The sequence below is a fragment of the Lagopus leucura genome, unplaced genomic scaffold, assembly GCF_019238085.1.
Source record: "Lagopus leucura isolate 7727_CA_CO unplaced genomic scaffold, USGS_WTPT01 Super-Scaffold_73, whole genome shotgun sequence".
In the NCBI taxonomy this organism is placed as follows: domain Eukaryota; kingdom Metazoa; phylum Chordata; class Aves; order Galliformes; family Phasianidae; genus Lagopus; species Lagopus leucura.
Genome location: NW_024962252.1, coordinates 66,011,404 through 66,037,823, shown reverse-complemented (window position 1 = coordinate 66,037,823; position 26,420 = coordinate 66,011,404). Strand labels below are relative to the sequence as shown.

At 38.5% G+C, this 26,420-nt stretch overlaps 1 protein-coding gene across 2 annotated transcripts; it reads left to right on the top strand.

The window, feature by feature from the left end:
• The first annotated feature begins 490 nt into the window (after positions 1–490).
• Positions 491–26,420, top strand: ERO1B (endoplasmic reticulum oxidoreductase 1 beta). 2 transcript variants are annotated; one of them, XM_042876561.1, is made up of 16 exons: positions 491–601; positions 5,483–5,602; positions 7,895–7,978; positions 9,111–9,152; positions 12,396–12,478; positions 14,337–14,410; positions 17,178–17,298; positions 17,387–17,433; positions 18,478–18,489; positions 19,708–19,734; positions 21,130–21,222; positions 21,507–21,630; positions 22,414–22,483; positions 23,416–23,502; positions 24,790–24,923; positions 25,795–26,420. In XM_042876561.1, the coding sequence occupies exons 1-16, from the start codon at positions 506–508 to the stop codon at positions 25,853–25,855; spliced, it is 1,275 nt and encodes a 424-aa protein (XP_042732495.1). In that variant the 5' UTR covers positions 491–505; the 3' UTR covers positions 25,856–26,420. The 2 variants fall into 2 exon arrangements, with proteins under 2 accessions (XP_042732495.1, XP_042732486.1); XM_042876552.1 differs by having other exon boundaries at positions 21,384–21,630.

The following is a 26,420-nucleotide window of genomic DNA, read 5'->3' as shown; positions in this document are numbered from 1 at the left end:
AGGTAGCTCAGGCACCGTGCAGCTTTGGGCTGCCAGCCCAGGCGCGTGGAGGGGGAAACCCGGAAACTAAGGGAGAACGGGATACGAGACCAAAAGACAAAAACCGCTCCTGAGCTTCCCCTCACCACCGCCTCCCGCCTAGCGCAAGCGCACAGCAGCCCTTCGCTCACCGCTTGTTTTGGAAGCCCGCGTGGTCCTCTCCTATTGGGCGCCGTCCCAAGTCCTCGCCCAGCCCAGCCGCCGAGGGGCGGGATAGACTACAGCCCCCGGCATGCCGCGCGGCGGGCTGCGGCGGCTATCGAGGCGTGGGGGTTGGTGCGTGCGCTAGCCGGGGCTGTGGTGTCGGCAGCGCGGGCGGGCTGAGGGGGGAGCGCGGCGCCCCCGCCGGCCGCGCCGGGAGGAATTGTTGCGGCCGGCCTTCGTTTCGCCCGCCCGCTTCCTGTGGCAGTGGAGAGCGGGGCTGCCCTCCCCCGTCAGCCGCGGCGGGCGGAGCGGCCGGAGCAGCATGAGCGGCGGCGGCGGCCGGAGCACAGTGGCGCCGGCACGGTGGGCGACGCGGCTGTTGGCGGTCCTGGGCTCTATCCTGGCCGCGGAAGCCCAGGTAGGGAGATGCGGCGGGAGTGGAGAGCGGAGCGGGGACGCGGTGCCGGCTGATGGCCGGCGGGCTGCAAAAGCCGGGCCTCAATCCGTAGCCCGCGTCCTCCTAGCTGGCGCCGTGCTGCAGCCCGGGCCCGGCGGCGGGCGCCTCTGGAGCGTGGGGCCGCTCTCAGGCGGTCGCTGCGGGGCCCGGCAGCGGCACTCATGTGTAACGGTCCGCCGGGCACGGAGCTCGCCGCGGCCGTGGGCGGTGTGCAGAGCCCGTAGCACTGGGGCGACAACGCGGGAATGCTGGTGGAGTCGGTGAGCGGCCGTGTGGCGTGTCGGTGCCCGCGCTCGGTTTGTATTTGTGTCAGCCCGCGGAAGGATGAGCGTCCCCTCTCTCTGTAAGCTGCGTGCCGAAAGGTCGGCGTTGGCGCGCGGAGTTCCGTCGTTCATCGGTGCGGCTGCGGCTGAGTAATATCTGGTGTCGAGTAGCGGAGGGCATCAGCTTGGCCAAACGTATTGCCCTGTGCTCGTATGGAGCTCCTGCGAGTAGTGAGCGCGTGGAGCAGCGTGTCTCTTCTGTCCTTGATTATTATTGTTATTATTTTCTAAATTTTTGTGTGATGTGCTGTATTGTGAGTGGCCACCCGAGGCAGTGACTAGTCTAGCACTCAGTCTAGCTTTGACTGCAGTTTTTCTGTGTGCAGAATCATAGAATATTCTGAGTTGAAAGAGACCTATAAGATTGTCTAATCCAATTTCTGGCTCCTCACAGCACCCAGAAAATCAGACCATGTGTCAGAGCGGGATGTAAGAATGTTCCCTGAACTCCAGCACTCGGGGCTGTGCCCACTGCCCCCGGCAGCCTGTTCTATGCCCACAGCCCTCTGATGCAGAACCTGTCCCCAACCTCACTGCCCCTCCTCTGTTTTTCTGCTTGTTGCGTGTTGATGTTTTCTAAGATTAAAATGAAGCCTTTATTTAGTACTTATCTTAGTGTGACTAGATACTAATGTAATTGTGATTCTTAATGAAGGCATTAACAAAATGTCATGACTTTATTGTACTTGGCAGAGAGATTAGCTTTTGTTATTTTGCAGAACTGTTAGCTTATTGTACTCAGTTTAAACAGCAAGAGTTTGACCTGCACCGAGGAAAGATAAGCCAGCCTTTAGCTCTTGGAGTCATGTTACCCATAGCCTTTCTCTTGCTCTGTAGCTATGGCAAATAAAATATTAAGAAAGAAAACAGAGTGTCCCAAGTGGGCTTCTATTTGTTGAAGCAATTAAAGTACAGCAACCTGATAACGCTAATAAGGTTATTTGTAGGAAAATGCTGCTTGTTAGTATTTGCATTTGTTCATTTTTTCCGTTGTGTTGATGTGCCAAATACTACTTGCTTTACAGATTTCTTAAGGCAAAATTGATGCCAGGTTGGACATTGACCTTTTCTTGTGAAAGGCTGATTTATCTTGAATAAACTTGACATTTCCAATGCAGCTCTGATATCTCTACAAAAACTAAAATAGCTTTAACAATGTGTGGAAATACTTTGATAAGAGTGTTGGAAAGAAAGGAATAGAATCCCATCTGTCTGACTTCTCTCACATATTCTATTAAGCTACCACTTCTAGAGTTTATCACAGAGTTCAAAGTAATCAACAGTTTAAATGTAAGCTTGATGCTTGGCCGTGGTAATAAACACTGTGGTAACTTAACTGACCTCAGTTTTGCTGTGTTTTTGTGGGGCAAGTTAACTGGTTTAGTTTAAAAAGGCAAAATGCCAGCTGTGTGAATAGTGGAGTAGGCTGTATCTTATGTAGGCTTAACTGTGTAATATGTTGCTCTTATTTCCATACCTTCACTTTGAACGAGAGCTCGCTGGGAGATACAGGTGCTAAGAGGAATGAAACCATTTTCTCCATTTCCTTAGTGTTCTGTCATTAAGCAAGTACAGCTGTGCTAATAAAAAAGCCCAGACTGGGGCAATTGAAGTCTGCGTTGCTGCTGTGTTAGCATGCAAATGAGCTGACTCCACTGATGCGTAGTGTTGGCTTTTCACACGTGCTGTCAAATGACTTCATAAATTCTGTTTTGCTACAAATGTAGCATAGTGTAATTTCAGAGCGCTCCTTCCAAGGAAACATTGATTTTCCTGTTTTATGTATGCAGGAAGCCAACAGTTTAAAAAAAAAAAAAAAGTTATGAGAAACTGAGAGTTTCACTTGCTTGTTCTCGGTACTTTGAATTAATTTTTCTCTGAAAAATTTCTTGGAACTGTTCTAGATGAGGGACCTGATTATTTGTGGCACTTCATAATCTTCTGAGTAACCTGCTGCATTTTAAAAGGTGTTCTTAGAATCAAAATGTTATCAGAGGTATCTGGCAAAGGCGTAACTTCACTTAGATTGCCATCTTACTTAAATAAAAGGACTGTGGCTTTTATTTCCGTTTGTGTTTGACACTGTCTGTAAGGCCACGGGTTTATTTGGAGCACTTGCACCTGAAAAAACACTGAGTTTTGCATAGATGATATAAATATTTTCATAAGCAATGAAGCAGTGAGAGGTGGTCACCGAAATAATTTCCAGCTCTACATCTTTCAAGTCGAAAGAAAATTTCTCAGCTTATCCTCACTCTGCTTTCATCTTAATAAATGATTGTTCTCCATGTTTCCTGTTAGTATAGTTGTATCATGTTTGAGTAAAATGTTCAGTTGTCTTTGGCTTTTTTACTCTAGTAAAGTGCACTGCTGTTTGTTTTGTAGTAAGGACGTGTAAAGATAGCATATCTATTTTATGCGTGTGTGACCAATATGAAAAATGTTTCTGTAATGCAATTGTAAATTGAAATACATGGAGGTTTGATTTCTATAAGGATCAATAATAGTTTTTGCCTTCCTAGTCAGTAGTCATGTGGGCTGTGAGGTTTTTTGAAAATCATGTGAGTAAATGCAGTCTTTCCAATCTGTTTGCCCAGGCTTGAAATTCAGTAATATTAAGGAAGGCAGGAATAAGATTTTGGGTAAAGTTGCTTCTTTTAAATGACTGTTACTACAACACTGTAAGTGGTGGCCAGAGGGCTGGAGCACTCCTTTGAAGACAGGTGAGGAGGCTCTGCTTCTTCAGCGTGGAGAAGAGAAGGCTCTGCGGAGACTTAGCTGTGGCCTTCCAGTACCTGAAGGGAGCATGTAAACAGGGAGGAGACTGATTTGTTACATGGCCTGTTAGTGATAGGGCAAGGGGGAATTGCTTTAGACTGAAAGAGGGAAGATCTAGATTAGACATCAGGAAGAAATTATTTACTCATGATGTGGTGAGGTCCTGGCACAGCTGCCCGGAAAAGTGGTGCTGCATCCCCGAAGTGCCCAAGGCTGGGTTGGATGGGGCCCTGGGCAGCTGAGCTGCTGGGTGGCAGCCCTGCTCACAGCGGGGAGTTGGATGGGCTTTAAGGCCCTCTCCAACCCAAGCTGTTGTGTGGTTCTACAAGTTCTGCAGAACTGTGACAGTCTGTTTAGTGTGTCAGGAAGTAAGAGTGCAGAAGGTGAATTATCTACTAAAATGCTTTATTGCCATAGCATTACTTCAGTGTCTCTGCGTGGTGGGGAATCCACTTTCCAGGCCTTCTTTATGCATCATAAGAGCAGAAGCATGCAATGTAGTTTCTAGTGACTTTTCTTCTATCAAGCCTGGTTATATAACAGCATCTTTGTTGTAGAGTAGCAGAGTGATTTACCATGCATGAAATAGATACTTTCATAACTTAGCTGTGAAATCTATGGAGAAAAAAATTCTCCATCTATACGTAACCTGTTCTTAGTCAGACGGTCTAAGCCCATGTAAAATATGAAATGTGCCAGGTTTACCTGTTTTAGTTCCTTTGTGAGCTTTACGTTGTCAATATACGTTGATGAATTCCATGTATGGCTGAATTGTAGTTAGCAGTGCTTGATTCCATTTGTTTATTTATACGCTGAAGCCTTCAAACATAAGTTTGAAAGTCTTTTCAAGAATGTTTATATTTGTTTGAGAAGCTGTGCTTAGAAGCGTTTTGGTTTGGATATAAGGAAGCTTGTTATACAAATATACATAGAATCACATTTTCACTGTTTGTCTTTTGGTTAGGACACTGTTGGTGTCTTAGGAAAATTGTTGCGGTAGCTTAAAGCCAAACAACTTTGTAGATTATCTGCCCTGTGCTGGCAGTGCTGACTCTGCACTGTGTGCAGCTCTTACCACAAAGACAGTCTTAGGCTAATTCAGCACCTTCCTGTTCTAGCACAAGAAGAGTGATGTGTCCTGGGAAATTGAGATTTAATTTCACAATAGGTTTACAGCCATACAGTGTAGGTGACTGTACCTCGTTTTCCTAATATTTGTACAATTTAGTTGAGGTTACTAACTTCTTGGGCACAAAAGTACTTATTCTCTCCCCTCTTTACCCATACCGTTAAAGAAACTGAATATTTTTTGTACTTAAAAGCTAATTACGCACTGTTGTTTTTTCATTATTTTTTTTTTTTTTTCAGGAAATCCAATGAATAAATGTTTAAGAGGAAAATATTTGATATGAGGCTCTGATGTGCTAGTATAATGTGCATTCATAGCTTGCTCATTACATAGAAGGTTCTATGTGTTGAAACTAAGAATGAATTTCAGTTCTGAAAAACGTTAGTCTGACAGACACTGATTCAGCTTTGCATTTGGAAGTGGGCTTAAACTAAAAAGTTATTTGTTATTTCACTCAAAACTGTGAAATGTTATATATTGTTTCAATAATGAGAGAGTATTTGCTGTGGAACTGCATTTCACTAGTATGTTTTGACTGCCATATTTTTAGTTGTTTTTCTGTAGTTAACATTTCTTGATTAAAAAAATCAATCACGTGTGTTCTTTTAATAGCTCACAGGTGTCCTGGATGATTGTTTGTGTGACATAGAAAGCATTGATGACTTCAATACTTTCAAGATCTTCCCCAAAATACAGAAACTACAAGAACGTGATTACTTCAGATATTACAAGGTATGATTAGAATGAACTTTTTTCCTGAACAATTTGAATAAAATCTATAAAATATAGGGAGGACTACAGGTCCAGATTAGTTGTATTATGTCGTCTTTTAGAAACCCACAGATCTTTAATTTGGTTGTAGCAGGTTGTCAGCTATGCTTGTAGGAGGTCTTAGGTGTCAGCTGTATTACTCCTGGAGTCAGTGATAGTAGATGATGTCATTCTTTCATTCAGTCAATAAGTGGTGTTTTTGAAGATAATATCTTTGTGCTGCTGCGTGTGAAAGAGGATTGTTTGTTAGCATTGTACAGCACTTGCCTTCTAAGTAATGTGGATAATTTAAAGTTGAAACATTGCAACAATTTCCTTTTCTTAATCAGCTGCCATCCTACTTCTGATTTTAGTGTTTGCCAGCTAGGAAGACTTTATTTCTTTGGGGGAAAAAAAAAACCTACAAATATTAATTTTCAAGTAGAGTGGTAGCACTCTCCTATGTCTTTAAGCACTGGTTTTGGTCACTGTTAGAACTGGATGAGCAGCATAAGATTTTGAAGAGTGATACTCTCAGTTTCTGGTTTGCTGAGCTTAAAAATGAAGTTAGATTTTTTTACTGAGCTAATCGCATGGTTGCCAACCACTGGCAAAAGGAGGTTCCAGTCCTTTAGCCCTGGCTAGGCCATCCCTGCTCCTTCCTTGCTTTTGGATCTTGGCCTTGTCCTACAGCGTGTTACACCAGTGGTTCTCTTTAACCTGGTAGATTCTTCAGAATGTTGTTTTGTCTGCTTGTTTTTCAGTATGTAGCAAGTTGTTGATCTAGAATCAGGCAGGAGTTGAATGTAAGATGGGGTTCTGAGCGTGAGGAAAGGAGAAGTTCTAGGATCTTCCCTTTGTAATCGGAGTAAGCAATAAAGTGTAGCTTCACCTGGAATTTCTTACTGCTATGTGATACAGCTTTCAGGGGAAATAAGATATTTGCAACTTCAGTGAAAATAGCATCTCTTAGTGGAAGTGGTAATTAGGTTCTCCAAAGGCAAGAGGAAGATAGAAACCAAAATATTTGAAGATGAGCCCTAACATGTCCACAAGACTGTATAAAACTCAGCAACAGTAATTTCATCTTGCAAATGCAGGGCTTACTTTAATTTCAGCAGTTCTGCAGATCATACTTCCTGTGTGTGTAATACCACCTCATCTTTCATATAGTTTTGATGTTGTAAGCAGTACCGTTTGTAAACTCAAGTGTATAGTCATTAATGCCTACAATTTTCTGCTGAAGGAAAACAAAAACAATATTATTTTTTTTTTTACTTTGAAAGTTGTAGAGCTCATTTTATTTTTGCCCAAAAGATAGTGATAGCTACTTCATTTTATTTGTAATTTTAGTTTTCCAAGGTGGTGTAGTTCTGCAATGTTTGTAGTTCATGATGCATGAAATCTTGTAGTCTCTGGTGTGGGAGTGGTGATGTTGAAGTGTTCCATCACTATGCTTACTGATCTGTATAATGCTAATGCAGAAGAATACTGATTTTTTTTTTTTTTTTTTTACCTTTAATTGACTTCCCTACTGACAATCCAGTTGAAATGTTGTAGCAAGTGTTTGAGCATCTTGTTGCGTAGCAGAGACAAATACTTGTGGTGCTCTGACTTCATTGTGCCATTTGTTGAAAAATCAGAGCATTGATGAGAAAACATGACAAGTTTTGCTGGTAATGTTTCTGAAGTGGTTTCTCTTCATTATTTACCCTTAAGCAACATCAGCTTTTTGATTTGAGACTGTTAGTATTTTGATACTCATTCTTCCTTGACAATTATGAAGTGTGGTAATGAATCTGTTTTTACTGCTTGAAATCTGAAATCATCCAAACACTTAATTTGTACCAGTAAACGTCTGGCTGCCTTCCATGAGATGTATTTCCTTGATCTGTTAGTGCTAATACAACTGATTATGACTATTTTATAGCTGTATTTCTGATTTCTTTTCCGTTTAGTAGTTATTTACTGTTCTGGTATAATACTAATGGTGAGAGATTTAATTGGAACTTCTATATAATATTTTTTTTAACCTGTTGAGACTATTACCATTAAAAACTTCAGTGTGTAGTGAGCTTGAGCTTGTGTACTAATAGATTGCTTAAATACATACGTGTGTGTATACACACATACACACCATATGCTTTGAAGTAATAAATTTAACCCTCTCCTTTTTATCCTCTTATTTAATTTGAAATGATTTCCTGATACTGGGAGTTTTTTTTACATTACCTTAACAGTATTGATTATAACCTTTTGTTTTTGTATGTTTAGGTGAATCTAAAGAGACCATGCCCATTCTGGGCTGATGATGGCCATTGTTCTATCAAAGACTGTCATGTAGAGCCTTGTCCTGAGGTATGCATCAGATAATATACAGTAGGGAAAGGTTTGACTGAACAGCTTGTTTAATTTCACTAAGTCTATCCATTGTACTTTTCCACTCTAGTAAAAATGAAGTCTGTTGTAATATCTTGCTTTTTTAGCTTCAATAAGTTGAAATGACTTTTTTTTTTTTTTTTTTCAAATCTCATATCTAGTTATGCCATATCATTTTCTCAAGTAAATGGTTATATAATGTAAAATAATAGTATGATAGTATATGGGAACTGCTGAATCATGGCCTCAACCTCTGATTGATCACCTGAGGCAAGCAGTGAGTCAGCCCTGGGAGCACAGGTGAAGGCAATTCTCCTGTGCTACTGGAAGGGGTGGGGCCTGGCTCCACCTCTCCTAGACCCCATTTAAGAGCTGACTGCGACTGGGGAAGGATCTCTTCTGGAGATCGCTCCTCTTGGAGTCTTCTCAGTGAGCCCAGGATAAGGGTAAGCTTTCCATCCATTCTTCTTTAGCATGATAACCTGTTTAGCCTAACTTTCCTGTATGTTTCTTAATTATAACATCTATATATTCATTGATTACACAGTTACAGAAATAACTTTAAAAAAAATCCCTTAACTTCCACTAATTTAATATATTTTTCTGTGTTTTAATCTTCTGCTAAAATGTACCTTTATGTACTAAAAAGCAGAAGAATAGGAAAATCAAATTTTAAAAAATGGTTTAAAACTTCTTTGCTCTTGATTTTTGATATTGGAAAGATGTTCTGTACACTTAGGCTAAGCAAGCATTAATCTAAGTCTAAATCTGAAGGTTTCTGATATAATTTTGTGAGTAGGGGACAGGGAGAATGAGCACTTAATTTTAGTTTCTATTAATGAACTTAAGTTTAAACAAAAAGGTGACATAAATACTTTGTTTCGAAAGAAAAAATGTAATCAGTAGTTGAAGTTCTTAGAGTTATTTATATTACTGGTACAAATAATTAGGTCTAAGATGTAGCACTTTTAAATATAATGTGTTGGGAAAGCAAAGAAGCTAGCTAATCATTCTGTGTAGAATGATATTTAGTTGCTAGACTTTAATCAAGTATATTAATGTCTGTGTGTAGTGTTTAAAAAAAAAAAAACGAATTTTTTTGTCTTTTTAGAGCAAAATACCTGTTGGAATTAAAGCTGGGAGCTCTAATAAAGTAAGTAGTCAGTTATTTTCTAAGCTTCTTCTGACTTGTAATCTTAACATTACAGTAGATGTATGGCTTTTTATTGTGGATCTTTAGTCTCAGCAGTGATGCAGTTGTTAACATCAATTCCTGTATGCTGCTTTGTACTTCTGTGAATTAGAGCTCCTGATGTAGCTGGTAGCATTGCATCATTCTGAGACTTCAATAGCTTGACAGTTGGTACAGACTGAATCATGAATGACCAGAGACATTGGAACACCACCACAAAATGCCTGATGTAAAGTTCTTTGTACCTTGAGTACAGGTCACCTTCTATAAAGCTTAGGCTGAGATGAGTAGTGGTGCTTATAAACACAACCTAGTAGTGGGTTATATATTATTCAAAAAAAAAAAAAAAAAACCAACAGTTATGTGTGGTTTTGACTTGTCTAATCTTGAGTTCGTTGACCACTTAAGTGGTCAATTTGTGCTGTTGGCTTTTGCTTGCTTGTGTCTGAGCCAACCTTCTTAGATCGCTAAGTGATCTTAGTAAAGCCAGGAAGGTAAGGTGTAATATGCCTAGAAAAGAGGTGAGAGCAGGATGACGAATAACTCTTCTCCATGCTCAAATCCCTAACGCGGTGCCCAAGAACAAGGGTTTTAGCAATCAATTGGGTAACAGTATCCACAGGGCCCAAATGAGAGCTCTTACTGTTGAGTGCCATGGCTGTGTGTAAATTCACACTTACTCCTATCTTTATCTACATCTTCCCCAGCAATTTCTATCTCCCTTATGGCCATAGTTACTACTTATCTCACCTGAGCATACCTTGTAAACTTCTCGCCTTATTCAGGGCTTTTTTTGTTTGTTTTTGTTGATTAATTGCACAAAGAACAGCTTTGCCTTTGGAAGGTCATCTAGCCATGAAGGCCGGTTTCCCACAGAGAGAAGCACAGTTAGCAGTAGATGGCATCTTTAAAATTCTTGGCACCAATATAAGCTTATTGAAATGGTGCTAGAGAGGCACAAAAATAGCTTCAGTTTCTGCAAGCTTGTCTGATTGGAGTAGTGGAAACGTCTTGGACTATGTGCCTTAATACTGGTAGGTAGCTGAGTACTGTGCTGCTGTCATGCTCCTTCTCCTCAGAAGGCCTGGAGGAGATAATATTAAGGAAAAAAAATGAAACCCATGAGTTTAGATAAGTACAGAAAAAATTATTCACCAGCCAATTACCATTAGTGGTGAAACTGTATTTTGGGAAGGTTAGGTTATTGACAGTGGTAACAGAGTCAAGCAGTGAATAACAGAAGCAAATTTTCCTTCCCCCTAGCTTCTACTTCCTCCACCTCAATCCATGTATGGGAAGGAGGAATGGGGCAGTTGGTAAATACATTGTCATTACCACTCCTTCCTGCTCACTCCTTTTCCCTGTTCCAGCATGAGATTCCTCCTATGGGATGCTGTCCTTCATGAAGAGATCCAACACAGACTTCCCATGGGCTGCAGTTCTTCAAGAACTGCTCTAGCATGGGTCTCATCCTGCAATGTGCCATCCTTCAGGAATGGGCTGCAGCTCCATTCTGGGGCTTACTCCTGTAGGGGCTCTCCATGGGCTTACTGTTTCCTTCAGGCCACATCCACCTGCTCACTGTGGGCTACTCCACAGGTTGTCCTCAGGAGATCTGCTCTGCATGATGCCCATGGGCTGCAGGGGACCGCCTGCTCCATTCATTGTCAGTCTCTCCTGGGCTGCACAGAACTTCTGCTCAGTTCCTGGAGCACCTCCTACCTTCCTGCACTGACTTTAGTGGCTGCAGGAACGTTACTCTTGCATTTTCCCAGTTTTCTCTCCCAGCTGCTGTTGTGCAGATCTTTTTCCCCATTTTCTTAAATCTGCTCTCCCAGGGGCATACTACACACCGTGTGTCACTCGTGATTCAGCTCTGGTCAGTTGCAGGTCCCTTTTGGAGACATCTGGAGCTGGCTCTGATCTGAATGGGGCAGCTGCTGGGCTCTGCTCATAAGGGGCACCCCTGCAGCCCTTCCACTACTTACACCTTGTCATGTGAGCTCAATGCATAAACACTGGAGAACTCATGACAGTCAGTGTATTAAACTTTGAAGCAAGGATGTAGCACCTCAAGGCTATAGTGCGTAACTTCAGTTTTTGCTTTCTGCCCACTTCTATTTCCTTTCAGAAACTTTTCTTTTTACAAGAACCTGCTTTGTCAAAAACAAGTATTTTATCCAGATCTAGTCAGAGGTCAAATAAACGGTCTTGCATAGCTGTTGTTAAACACCGGAGAACAGCAAAGCCTGGAAGGATGGCTTGGACTTGAATGTTCATTCTGTTTGGGAACTTACATTTAGTATCATTATCTTGGCAGTAATATTTTTCTCTTCAGGGTAGGGATAGGTTTGCAACTCTAGACATGTAGAATGTTTACCTCAGCATCTCAGTATTTTATTTCATCAGCAGAATCTGTTTAATTCTAGGACATGCATTCCTTGTTTGCATTTTTCCATTTAACATCCGTATGAATGATATGAAGAGAAGCCCCCACACCTAGCAAATTTGAGGAAATTGAGCAAGAAGTTCTTTCTGGAGTAATGATTGGTTGTTTGGGATTTTCTTCTAGTGACCTCTAAATTACTTCTTAATCTCTTTCACTGCTTTGAAGTTCGGTAGGTTTTGCTGCTAATAATTAATTTTATAGCAGTACATATGGTACTGTATTTTGGATTCCTGACTCAAACTACGTGGGTAACATACCAGTAATATAGCTGTTGCTGACCAGTGCTTGCAGGGCAGAAAGGCCTCTTTTATTTCATTCTGGCCTCTTCCCTGTTCCAGCAGCGAGCAGGCTAGGGATGGCCAAGGGGCTGAGTTGGCTGATCTGATCAAACCAAAGACTCCATGCGGTATCACACCATGCTCAGCATGAAATAGTTGGAGTAGACAGACTTTCTGAAGTATTTGCTACTCAGAAAATACTGGATGTTGGACTGTTTCTGGTGGGTGGCAAATGACTGCCTTTAGGCATGTTTAGCTGCATCTATGGCAGTTAAATGTACAGGGTAAAATTGACCTGATAAAATTAAGTGAAGAAAATTAAAATAAGTATTCCAAAGTACTACTTGCCACTTCTAGAATTCAAGGCTTTTTCCCTGATACTAACTAGTTTAATGCTAGAGTTAGAAATGTTTCACGTCATGTTTTGAGTGAATTTTAGGTAACTTATTTGTATATTAAATATGACCTTCCTTACAGTATTCAAAAGCTGCAAATAATTCCAAAGAATTGGAAGACTGTGAGCAAGCTAACAAACTGGGAGCAGTCAACAGTACCTTAAGGTATGTTGAGATTTATAGCAATTAAAAAATTATATATATATATATATAAGTAGCAAGGGAACAGCATTTCTTTTTGTCTGTCTTGGTTTTGCAATGTGCTGGTTTTTGCTCTTCATTCTTTCCATAGACCATTAAAAAGTAAATATGAAATGGTGCAGAAATTCCTGAAGGTATAATGTGAGAAGTAGGTACTTGCCTTGTCTTAAAAATGCTCCTAGTTTGTTTTTTTTTAAGTATACTTATTTATTTGAAATAAATCTTACAGCAGTGGGAGATAAAGCAAACAAAAACACTATTTTCCAGTTTTTACCAGTATCAGCCTTCTTTTTCTTGATGACTGTGGTGAATTAAGGGGTTCTGACCAGGTCTCTCTGTTACAGTGATGTGCCTGTTTGTGATCACTTGGTGAACCAGGTCAGGGAGCTTGTGAATTATTTTTGTTGTTGGCAAAGTTATTTTTTGCTTGGATCAGTTCCCTGGTCTTGCCTACTGAAATGGCACAGCCAAGGTTGGATGGTACAGATTCTGCAGGATGGTGTTGTTCTTGACTAGGAAAGAGCAGAGCAGTTTAGGAAAGCTTGCATTCTACTGGCCTCACTGCTTTGAAAAAGCAGAAATAGAAAAACAAAAAGTAAGTTTATCACTAGCAGAGAGGTCTGTTGCCTTTGGCCATAGATTTCAGCAGTCCTACCTGATTAAAAAATGCTGTCCTGGCTCATTATAAAAAGCAACTATAGTTTAAAAAAAAATAAAAAGGTAACATGCTATTTTCTGTAGCATTTTAAAGCAATCTGGGCAGAGCCTTACTCAAGTGTTAAGGGAACTGCGAAGCCATTAGCACTCTTCTGTTTCTGTAGATTAAAAAGTAATGTAATTTAGCACATGTACAGAGGGCTAAAGAGGCTTTTGCAAAATTGCAAGTTGATAAAAGTTGGGAGAATTGCAAAATCCTTTTGGTTTGGGGCTGTTTTCCATTATCATCTATGTTGATTGTGACTATAAAATCTTGCATGCTAGTAATTAGTGGGGGAGGTACATTAGGAAAGTTTGTAAGGCTCACTGAATGTTAAGTGTAGTCTTCATTGGTAGATTAACAATGTATCCTGTTTAAGAATTGCAGATGTCAAACTGAGCTAGTACTGCTCTGATCAAATGAAATGGGTTGTTTTTGGTATTTTAGGGGAATTTACTGCACCCTGGAGTGGAGTTCCCAATCTTCACTTATACCACGCTACTGACAGCAAAACATAAATAGTTCTCTTTCTCACATCTGCATTGAAGAAAGCATTTAGCTAATAGCACTACTTGTGTTTTGTAGTATGGGAACTTCAAAGTACTTGTTTCTCTGGTACAGTGCACCTTTGAAATTGCAAGACTGAGTAGAGTTAACATTATTACTTAAAAGACTCAAGTCATATTCATAGAGTAATTTAGCTTAGAAAAACCTTTAGAGATCCAGCCTCCCATGCGAAAGCAAGGCTAAGTATTGTAGATTTCTTTGAAAGCACAGGTTAAGGAATACAAGGACTTTCTTTGCTGTGGTGACAGCTGTCAAAGTAGTGCTGAAAAGTGTGCTATGGAATTCTTTTACTGAAGGAAGAAAAGTCACTACCAGTGCAGAGTTTGCTGAAGATGGTGAAATCTTTCTTGCTGTGTATCACTGAACTGACTTCAGAAAGTACCACAGTTAGTGCTTGCTTGTATCTCTGCCCCAACTCCATATATTCTAGTATGCCAGATATAATAGTTCAGAATTAAGATCTCAGTTAATTATTGTATATGGGTTGTGTTGTTGAGTAGCTCTTACTGACACTGTTTATTTGAAAGTTTAAAATCAAATGTATTTTCTTCCCCTCAGTAACCAAAGTAAGGAGGCTTTCATTGACTGGGCAAGATACGATGATTCACAGGATCATTTTTGTGAACTCGATGGTAAAACGCTTAAGCTTCTTCAGTGTTTGCTTTATTACTTTCTCATTACTTTATTACCGTCTCATAAAAACAAGATTGTAGCTACTCTGCAAGGAACTGTTTTAAGTTTTGATTTTGTGCTACATTGACATGTGACAGTTCATGTTATCTTACATGCAAAGAAAGCATTTTAGACATCTGAATGTTCCTTGTTCAAAAAACAAACAAACCCAATATATATTCACTGTTACCTCAACAGGAGACTTCTACAGAAATAAAGAGAAAGCAAATGGGAGGGTTTTAGCATTTTTTCTTTAAAGCTGCTTCTCACAAAAGACTTGTATCCAGCAGTATTTATTTATACCTAATTTTTTCTTACTACTGTATTATTTTTGCTGCTGTTCTGTTCTTTATGCTTGGGCTGGTTACATTCTTGTAGTCTAGTTTCAGACAATCTCTACTGGCCCTTATCTGTAAAGACTTCTGATTGTTTAAACATTAGGCTGATAGTTTGTCTTCCCTCTGCTCTGTGTGTGAGCCCTTCTATTTTGCATATAACATTTAGTGGTTAAAGGAGAGTTTCAGATAAACATGAGCACTGCCAAGTTCAAGGAAGGCTGCAAAAATCATTTTCGTTAAGTACCTTACAAAGCTGTGCATGCTAGGAAGACTTGGCTCTGTGCAAGATGTTTTAATCTACCTTTAGGTTAATATTTGATGTCACCTGAGAAAGTAGCAGCTGTTATGTATTTAATAACTGCTGTTCTCTTCCAGTGCTTCTGCTGTGTTTTGTCTGTGAAAATTTTGTCTGAACTGTTTCTCTAATACGTACTCGCTGAGCATTACTGTAGATCTGAACTGTTCAGTGCAGTAAGTTGTGTTGTCCATCTTCAAGTTGCCTATTCCTATTTTTAATGGACTCAGATGGGAAAAGTATAATTTAAGAGCATTTTCTTGCAGAAGTAATACTAGCTTAAGTAGATCCTGATTCCACCTCCATCTCTTTCCAACATTGTGCCCTACTGAAAAGGGATTACTGCCTGTGCCCAGCTGTGTGCTTACACTGTTCTTTTTGCTCTGGCTTTGGCATGCCTGTCACTGCGTGGTGAGCTAATCTCAATTTGAGTACCTGGAAGATTGATGTCTCCTTTCTATTTCACAGACTGTTTGGGTTGAAATGGCTTATTAGGTGAGTTCCTGAGCTGATGCAGAGGAACATGAGAGAGTGACTTTACTGGGAGTGATAGGGAGAAGGGAGAAACTGTTTTTTCCTCTTCCTCACCTCTCTTTCTGGTAGGGTCAAAGCTCTTGATTCACTTAACTGTAGCTCAAATTTAGATCTTCAGTTTTACTTTTTACTGGCTTTTTTGTTGGGCTCAATGATAAACTCGATAAGGGAATTGATCCAGCTGGAAAAAATACCATATCAACTTAGGTCAGTTTTCCATCCTTCTGCTGTGCTGCCCCTCAGATGCGTTTGTAAGTGGATAGAGAACAAAAATTGGAGAGCTGAAATGACCAGAAAGTGTAGGAACTGGTTTAGTTGCTGTGCTCCATCTGACTTTCACTTTGTTCTTGTGTGTCTTGTCAGTCTCTCTTTGTTTTTCCTACTGTTGCTGAAGTGATGCTTAGCAGCTTGTGCAGGATCACTTCTTTTTAGAGCAGTTTTCACTCTTCATCTCTTCAACATCTGAGGAAATGCTCAGTTGTGCTGCTTGGCCCATTCCTTCGATTAAGTATGGACTACTGGCTTGTACTGTACAAGGGTCTCTTTAGCATCATTTGCTCTTGACCTAGAATTTCAGAGAGGAAAGGGAGAGGGAATTATTCCCGCTTTCTACTTGTTGTAACATAAAACTTAACTTTCTATTCGTACAGAGTATGAATCAGACAGTGATTTAATGTGGATGTTTTGCCTGAATTTGAAGTCAGCTTTAGGGATGAGGATATAACTTGTTGAATATTGCTTCAGTAATGTTTTGTTCCATAACCAACAGCTTGTCCTGGAATATAGAATCATAAAATTGCTCAGGTTGAAAAAGACCTTAAAGTTCATCAAGTCCAGCCACAAACCAAAAACATTGTAAATAAACTGTAATCCAGTAAATAACTTATAATTCACTGCTCCAACAAAAGCACTGGAATTAATGATCCAATTGTATCCTAATATCTTGAATAGTACATCCCAGCAGTTCATCACTAGAGCAGGGCTGCAGTATTCTGTGCTTCTGCTACACAGAAAGCTTGTTCAGTTAACAACGGGGTCCGTGCTTTATGCAACCGTACAAGGTTATCTTGGAAATAAAAGTGATGCAGCTAATAAAGATTGTTCCACTGCCAAGATGTGCTTCTTTGTGTTTGCTGAGGAGCCATATTTGCATTGTACCCATTTCTAAAAAAGCAGTTCTCTTACTCTTTTCTGTTCTTCACACCAAACTCCGTGGTCAACTAAGCCCTGAGTTTGAAGCCCACTTAAAATAAAACTCTTCATATCTTTGCAAAAGGTGTAAAAGCACACGGCACATAGAGTGTTCACAGTGAAGTTGAAGAAGCCACATAGGAAATGGTAAGAAATTGCAGAAGTGATGGCAGCATAAGAGACTGTGAAAGAGATATTCTTTGCCTTTCTGTTTAGAGTGTATATTGCTTTGTTTCTATGTACAAGGTATGTGTAATACCACTGGAGAAATAAGAGTATTATACGAGACTTTTTATTTGTATGTAATTTTGTGACTTTTAAAGTCTTTTTTAAACAATCAGAGTACATAACGAAACATTTCTTATTTAGATGAGAGATCTCCAGATGCGCAGTACGTGGATTTGCTGCTGAATCCAGAGCGTTACACAGGATACAAAGGGCCCTCTGCTTGGAGAGTGTGGAACAGCATCTATGAAGAAAACTGTTTCAAGTAATTGGGTGGGAGAGGAAGGCTGCTTTTATACTTGCACTTCAATTTAGCTTAGAACTGATTTTACATTTTCTAACTTATTTTCTAGGCCTCGATCTGTCTATCGTCCTTTAAATCCACTGGCACCTAGTAGGGGTGGGTTTTGTCTATTTTATTTTTTTTATGCAATTCTTTTAACATAGTGACTTCAGTACAAATGATACAAATAATATTCTTTAGTTTCTTTGCGTGCTCTCTGCTTTTAAAATGTCCTGTGTTGAAGCAACTATCCATTGCCAATATTTACAGTTTGTGATGTTGGATTATAAACATGCTTGATTTTATGTGCGTGAGTATGCTTAGTAATGTCAGGGGAGCCTCCTGAAAATTAAATGATATCTGAAACTATTCAGTGGGCAAGTGTCACAGTAATTTTATCTTGTGGCTGGGAAGGAGTTAAAATTCAATGAATCCAGCAGTTTTTTTCTTGCCTTGTCTTTTTTTCTGGACAATTTTATTTAAACCTTTTAGTGCATAGTCATCATACTATAATGTAGCTGTACATTTTCTGTAAACAATGGTTAGTTCATTGAAAGTGTAGAAATAAAATTATTTTAAGAAAAAATGAATACTTAGGGAGGCTCAGTTATTCATTTAAAACAAACAAGCATAATGACTTGAACTTTAGATTTTCAATTTAAATTCAGAACTGTCTGTTCAAAGTTAATTGGTGTTGCTATGCCAGTGTGTGTCTCTTGTGAAATGCAATTTAACCAACAGGTAGTTAGAAAACATCACCAGATGTTAGAAACTCAGTATAGCTTTTGCTCATAATAACTACTGCTGACAGATACAGTAAAAATAGTTGCAAGAGTAGCTTATCTCAGATTAGAATTTCAGAAAGGAGCATTGGTCAGATTGTTGAATAATGTGAACTGGAGTTCATGTCTTTCTGAAGCTAATACATGGCTTTCAAGAAGCTGTACTAGGATTTTAAATTCTTAGTGACTTCCATTATTATGTGTTTATTCTCAGGCTGTCTTGAGGAGGAAAAATAGGATGGAAAGTAGACTGTATTTTTGGTAGTGTGAATAAGGTTTCTTGTACTTGTTCGGTTTTTACAGTAAAGCTTGTATTTCATTACTGCTTTGATTTTAATGCTCATGGATTTTTATTTTCTCCTTTGCTGCAACTTCCTAGGAGGAGATGATGGTAAGTCATCTTATTCTGCTTTTCTGCATGTGTTTTATGCCTGGATTGTCAGTGATCCCCTGTGGCCTCTTGAGCTGAAGAAGCTGTTCTGGATGTAAATGCATAATGCTTATAGAAAAGATGCTATACTGGTTAGGATTAGAAGAAGCAGGCAGGATTTCTTCTCATCTTGCAAAGATGTGAATTAATTACTTATTGCGTGTAATTGAGGAAGAACTTCAAGAAGTCATTTTGCAACAGTCACCTATAGGTTTTTCCTCTTCTGCTTTGAATTTAGTTGAGTTGACTTCCAAAGGTAGTATAGAGGTAGTAGTGGATAACCTTTACTTTTTTGGGTAGAATGAATTGTGTTCATTTCATACATAAGCAAAGCTAATACTGCTTTAAAGCGCTATCTTGATGTTTATGATCAATTAGCGTAGAGTTGCTTTCTGTGCTGATCACTTAAATTTTTTAGCTGTTTTTCCTCAGCAGATCTTTAAATTGAGAGATTTTAGGGCTTGTGCAGTTACTAACAAAGTTAACCAGAAATTGATTGGATGGATTTCTGTATTAGAAGGCATTCCTTTGTCTTCAGTATTTCTTTGTTTGGATCTGAGTACAGGAATTCACTTTTTTTGGTTGCTGATTGTGTGAAACACTGTGCAGTGCAGAATGGGTACCCACGTGAAACTTAGTATAAGCATGAAGTATTTGTGAGTTTGGAATCTAAGAGCACATCCAGTAAAGAACTGATGTACCTGGGCAGTGTTTAGTTTAGAATCCTGGGTCATTCTTCAAACCTGAAGTTTGCTGTTAGAATTGAGGATGCAGTAGTTTATTTGCTTTTGAAAACAGTTGTTACACAAGCGATTGCTGTGAAATGTAACAGTGATGGTTGCAGGAAATGTACATGAAATGTCTTTCCACAGATACGCCTCTTTTCTCGGTTATTCTTTTCCTATCACGCTGTAGCCACTAGTGCATTTAATCAAGTGTACTCATAAACTTTGCTAGTAGCTTAGCCATGTTTATTCTTGTATTTGTCCTGTTCTGACCTCAACAGATTTTAACTGTTTTCAAAGTTCAACCATGTCAGTGCCTGTTCTTGCTTCAGTAGCTAAGTTGTTTAGTTTTACGTCCAGATGGCAGCTAATGTTAGTGCACGCAGTAATATAAAGGTGCTTAAGTGATGAAAATGAATGTTCTTTATTTTAATAGTGTTTTCTAACATTACAGGAGAATCTTTCTACACATGGCTAGAAGGTAAGTCCTTTCAGATGGATTAATATAATTGAAATTCACTAGTAAGAAATTCACTTTTTCTTCTCTCCAAATGTTTTTCATAGGTTAAACTTACTAATAAATTGTGCAGAACTTGAGTGTTATTCAGATAACGTTTTTCTTCCTTGAGGGTATTTAAAAAGTTTCTCTTCATTTAGCTAATGAATTCCTTAAGCTCTTTAACATTTAATCTTTTACAAAGAAGTTCACTTTACAAGTTACTGAGTTTTCAGCTCTTTTAGACAAAAATGCATCCTTGCACATGCTAATAATGTTGTAAGTTGTATTTTAAAACTGCTTTTAAAAGTGTTAAAGCTTTTAATGGTTCTATGGCTAATACATATGCATAAGAGATCTTCTCAGAACGTATAACAATTTGTTTATATTTAAATGAAATTATTACAGTAGTAGAAATCAAAATCCTGTTTTGTAGGCTGTGGAAAAAAAAGTAAATGAATTGGATGTATTCGTTTGCAACTTAGTTCATTATACCTTTCAGGAATCTTCTATTACTGGAAAGCTTTCATCGGTTCTATTGTAGAAAAGCACATGTTCACATGCTTGTTAAAATATGCTGGCTGTAAATGAGGCTGTATCTCAGTCTCACAGGCTTCCCCATCAGCTCTTCCTTCTTCTGTTTGTAGAAACTGGAGTGGCAGGGGAATCACCCAAACATATATTTATGAAGGAGGCAAACCCCTAAATTCTAAATGTAGTCTCTCTCTCTTGGTAAGCTGTATTTCAAAGCAGTTTCTACATACAAATTATATTTTGGCCACCCATTTCCACTACATTTCTTTTTATGCTGTGAAAGCCTTTATTCATCAAAGTCATGTTTTTAGGGCTTTGCTCAGTGTGCTTAAATCTTCAGTGAATTTAAAGTACAGCTGGGAAGAAGCATTTTTGGCTGTTTTCCAGTGCCATAGGGCTTTCTGGATTTTTGATGTTTTTGTAAGAACACTACTCTAAAATAATGATAGCTTTAATTATAACTAGGATAGGTCACACTCGAGTTCTGGTTTCCAGATAGTCAAAATTCAAGACTATTTTAAGTCCGTTGCGTAAACAATTTTACTTTTGTGTAGCAATTTGTTAGATGCTTATTGGACTGTATTTATTAAAACACTGAAAAACCAACTAAGAAATGTCAAACTTTATTCTTGGTGATACTTCATGTAAAAAATAAGAGTATATTTTATTTTTACTATGAATATAATAGCTTCCAAAACATATTGCTGAAATTAATGATGAGGTACTGTAATTGTAACAGTTAAATGGTGCAGACTTGTATCGGTGAAATGTCAAGGTTAATTTTAATGCATTGTGTCAAGTACCTAGGCTGAGGTTTGCTTGTCTCTTTTCTGTTTTCCTCAACAGGTCTTTGCCTTGAGAAAAGGGTGTTTTATAAACTTATTTCCGGTCTTCATGCTAGCATTAATTTACACCTGTGTGCCAATTATCTTCTTGAAGGTAATTTGAGTTGAGGTAAAACTGCTGAACGAAACACTATATTATCTGAAATGCATATTTGTGGGTTTTTTTTCCTAAGTTTTGTTTGGTTCTTACCTAAAAAGCTTTTTCCCAAATACATGCTTGTAACCTCCTCCCCCTCCACTTTATTTCTTGTGTAGAAACCTGGGGGAAACCTCGCTGGGGACCAAATGTGAAAGAGTTCACTCGTCGTTTTGATCCCATTGAAACGAAGGGAGAAGGACCAAGAAGGCTGAAAAACTTGTATTTCCTTTATTTGATAGAGCTGCGGGCTTTGTCAAAGGTTGCACCATACTTTGAGCGTTCCGTTGTGGACCTTTACACTGGAAATGGCCATGAGGATGCTGAATCTAAAGCTCTCTTACTAGAAATCTTCAGGGATACAAAGTAAGGCGTAAAGGTGTTAGGGGTTTTTTGTTGTTGTTTTCAATAGTTTGAAACTCTCAGTTATATTCTCAAGTGAGAATGAGAGTAAATTCATTTTTGAGTAGGAGAGGGAGGAGTAGCATGAGGAAGTAAAGTAATGAAAGAAAAAATATTTCCTAGGCTTGAATACTTATATTTTTAAATAAAAACAAAAAAAAAGAGGAAAAAAAAAAATAACACCCCAGGCTTTACACCCCAGTGTAAAATACATGATCTTTTTTGAATAAGAAAATAGTACGTATGTTATTTTAATTAATGATCCAGTGAGTAATCCAGCTTTTATCATAGACTTAACAGAAGAAAGCATGTTTGCTCTGTAAGGCTTTTCAGTCCAATTCCTACACTCATCTTTTTTTGCAATCAGTTGCATGCTTCATGCGTGGCTTCAGTCACGCTAGGTGTTTAGGATGTGTTCAGATGTCAAATATGAAGTTTACACAACTGGAAGGCCAAATATTAAGGCATTCCTGATGTATATTTAAAAAGTCTTGATCAATGGAAATGAAAAGAATTCTCAGCAAAACTGTAACAGGTTTCAGGATATAGTGATTGAATAGCAAAACATCTGATAACAGTATGCTTTTGAAGAACAGTGATTTGAAACTTAGGAGAAATTTTTGATCTGAAGCAACTAGCAAGTCAGAGTGTTTACTCTGTAACAGCTGCTGTGCAAGCTTGAGCTATGCTGTAGTTCATGCCACGTTTGTGTTTTTTGTTTTTTTTTTTCCATTCTGTCTTTTTTAGGTCCTTCCATATGCACTTTGATGAGAAGTCCATGTTTGCTGGAGATAAAAAAGGAGCCAAGTCATTGAAGGTGAAGCTACTTTTCTGATTAACATCTAAAATATTCACTTCCACATAGGACACTCCCCACCCCTCCAGGAACAGGCATTTGCTTAAAGTACCCATGACACATATAAAGCACAATTCAATGAAATAGAATATGAATTTAACATTAGGAAGGCATTGTTCTGGGGTGCAAGATCCTACTGTGAATGCTGTTACTGTGTAGTAACAGCCAGTGCTACTAGACTGTTGTTCAGATTGGTGTGCACTACATTCATTACACAACTGGTCTGTGCTTCATTGCAGTAAATATGTTTGAATACTTACTGATACCTACTACTATTGAAATCAGTATTATACAGAATTTCATCCACACTAGTAAGAACGCTATTTGAAAGGTGCCAGTAATTTATCAGCCCAGCCAGTGTTTCTTTTCTGATCTGAAATATTTTATTTGGATAATCTGAATTAGATAATTAGATAATTAATTAATCATTAATCAATTCTGTATTGTATTTGCTTTCACTCTGAAACTGCAAAGCAGCTGTCTGCCCATAGTTTTGGTTGGGAAATGTCTTTTGTGAATCGGCACTTGTTTGGCTGCTTTGTTGGGTATGTAGGTTGGTTCAAAAAGGATTTGAACAACTGAATTAAAATTACATAGAGGAACAGGTAAGTAGTTGAAGCTCAAAATTTTGAACAAGTTTCTGGAAACTGTATAACACAAGTGTTATTCTGCATGTCCTGCTTTTCAAGTCATCAAGAATTAGCAACGGCTTGGAAACAAGATTCTGGGTTTATGTGAATCTGTATTATAGTCTGACCCCAGATGGTAGTGGTTTCATTCAATTTGATTAAAAGGAAATTGATATTCTAGTGGTACTAAGTGAATTTTGCTAAAGCTAAGAGGCAATTTAAGCTAAACGTTTTTTTTTGTTGTTGTTTGTTTCTAATTGCTAGGAAGAATTCAGATTGCATTTCAAAAACATATCCCGCATAATGGATTGTGTTGGATGTGATAAATGCAGGCTGTGGGGCAAACTGCAGGTATTGTTTTGTCTTTGATATCCTTACGTATGTATTAAAAATAGACTTATGTTTAGTTTGCTTTTTAACAGTTAAACTGGTATGCTTTGTTTAATTTTGTTCACTCAGTGGTGGTTCTTTTTACTAGAAGACGTAGCTTATATTCTTTGGGGAAGAAAGTGTTTAGAGCAGATAACCCCAAGACCAAGTCTTATTTCCAGTTAGTATTTTGAGTATTCAGTTAGCAGATGAGTCTTGTGGAATCAGCAGTGGGAAGCCTTTCTGGAAATAGTGCACTTTTGCTTAATGAGATTTAGCTCCACAAATCGAAGCATAAGTGGAAAAAATGAAGTGATTCAGATTTTTACAATTATAAAATGCTGCAAGAGGCGTGCAGTAAAGCCAAGAGTTGAAAAATAGTCTTGGGTTCTGGAGAATTTATTGAGAGCAAGATTTTGACCCTTAATGCTAACATTAAATCCAGACTGACAACAGCATTAAGCTTATCAGAGTTAAAATTTTGAATAAATTCATAGCAGCAAAAATGTAGTAGCCTCTGCTGAATTTATGGAGTTCTGCCTACTCTGTACTCATTCATACTTCTGATCTATTATTGCCTTTTCTTATGCTAAATGAACTAGGGCCAGTTTTCCTGACCTATAAAATTGTCTTGCACCCAGCTTGAACCAGTATATCAAAATCCAGTGGTTGCTTCCCCATCTTGATTAAAACGGGGAATAAGAATAGCTTTTTCTGGTCTATTTCTGTATACAAAATAGGGGTTGAAACTGAAACTGCAATGTCTTCCACTGGGACTGGAGATGGAGAAAGCAGAAGTGTTGTGACACCTCATACTAAAAATGTAGTTTGACTTGGTAGGGGGAGGAGAGAAGGAAAGCAGGGATCTGATCCACAGCTCCTGAGGCATCTGTACTGTAGCAGGGAGGGAGCTGGAGGTGTTGGAACAGTCATGCTTTCATATGTATCTGGTCTGGCTGAGAAGAAAAAGAAATGGGAAAGGAAGAGATAAAAAACATGAGGGTTTAGAGTAAGTATACCTGAGGAAACATATTCTTAAGTGAACTAACTTGGTGAACTGATGGCATGTGTTTGCATTATCGTCTTGGTTTGTGTGCAGTTACTTGGGTTGAAGGAGTATCGGCTTCTAAATCAGTACTACAGTTTGCATGGGTTAGTATTTTTATGTTTATTTTGCTTAAAGCTTTTCTGTTTGTTTCCTGAGAGTTAGAAGAAGTGACCTTACCCACTGACTTTATTGACACTAAAATATTGAGTTTTTTCTCGTAGACGCAAGGCTTAGGAACTGCTCTGAAGATTTTATTTTCTGAGAAAGAAATACAGAACCTTCCTGAGAATAGCCCATCAAAAGGTTTTCAACTAACACGTCAAGAAATAGTTGCTCTAGTAAATGCCTTTGGAAGGTAAGATTTTCGTAATTTGTGTAGAGCAAAAAAAAAAAAACCAACCAGATAAAAAATACACACCAGTAAAACTTCAGTGTCAGCACTCACGGTCTGTGGAAAAGACTTGTGCATGCAACTATGACTTTTAAAAGCTAAACAGCTTATCACTAATAACTCTGTGCCATCAAATGGAGTTTGTGAGGCACTGATTATTAGCCTTGGTCATCATTCTGTGTTGTGTGTAATTCATCTCTATCTCAAATCTCATTTATTCTATAAATCTCTTAAATGGCTTTAAGCATTAAATTTTGGATACATCTCCTGCTTCTTATATTCTAACTACAGAAGAACAGTTTGTATTTCTCTTTTAAATATGCATATGTAAGAAGGAAGAAAAACACATGATTTTTTTCAGTGCTATCATTTAGCCCTTAGGCTTTTGGATTTGGAGTTTGATGTAGGTGTTTTTACTAAAACTTCCATTCTGATTAATTCATGATATAGCAAACATTGTGTGTTTGAGTTACAATATATAACTTCCTAATGGCTTTAAAAGATTCATAAAGCTTGTGTCTTTCATCATGCTGGTGCTTCTGATCTTGAATGTAATGATCAGTTATTGTTTAAAATAGGATAAACATTATTACACGTGATTAGATATTTAACATATATAGCATGTAAATTTTAATCCCTGCAATATGAATGTTGATGGAGCCAGATAGTAATCTTCTGTGAGAAAGTAGTAACAAGTATTAAAAAGCACAACTGTCTTCCAGAGTTGATTTTTGTTGTTTTAAATTAGAAAAAACAAGTCCCCATGAAAGGTCAAAATTTGCACTTCTCTTTGCACGGTTTACTTACTACCACTTTGGGGGTTTTTGTTTTGCAGGCTTTCCACAAGTATAAAAGAGCTGCAGAATTTTAAAATTTTACTACAGCAAACAAGGTAATGAAGGCCTTTGTGCAGCCTCTTAGTGAAGACCATTTATGTGACTGCATTGAGCAGAAGGAACTGATCCTTACAGGACTCTCATGAACTGATTAAAAAGGAAAATCAAATACCAACTTGAATATTTATGTTTAAACTACGAATGGTTATTAATTAGAAGAGATATTTATGAATGAAGTATATAGTTTTTAAATGTGTAAATTATGCTGATCTGTTTTATCTTAAGTTCTCTGCTCACAGTTCTATCATACTGATACAACATAAGTTTTCTTCATCTTCTTGTCTTTCTGAGAAAGTTGTTTTATATGAAAACATATGTACCTCAATCCTGACTTGGCTTGTCCTGCAAGAGATGGTTCACCCCTCACCTCACCCAAGTGCTGAGCATCAGTATGTTCTGAGGACTGGGTATGCCAATTCTAGCTATCTAGAAGTAAACCAGAAAAAGAAATAAGGCTCTTGCTGAGTCCTGTTTTCTTACAATAATATGAAACTTAATTTTACCAAGCAGAAAATTTTACTTTGTACCAATTCCTTTACATCATGCTGAAATCAAAGTTTTTTGT

Excerpts from the sequence above, each read along its gene's own strand:
- ERO1B (XM_042876552.1), top strand. The coding sequence starts at position 506 with ATGAGCGGCGGCGGCGGCCGGAGCACAGTGGCGCCGGCACGGTGGGCG. Across the intron at positions 7,979-9,110 it reads ATGTAGAGCCTTGTCCTGAG|AGCAAAATACCTGTTGGAAT; the intron begins GTATGCATCAGA and ends TTGTCTTTTTAG. Across the intron at positions 21,223-21,383 it reads TGCCAATTATCTTCTTGAAG|AAACCTGGGGGAAACCTCGC; the intron begins GTAATTTGAGTT and ends TTTCTTGTGTAG.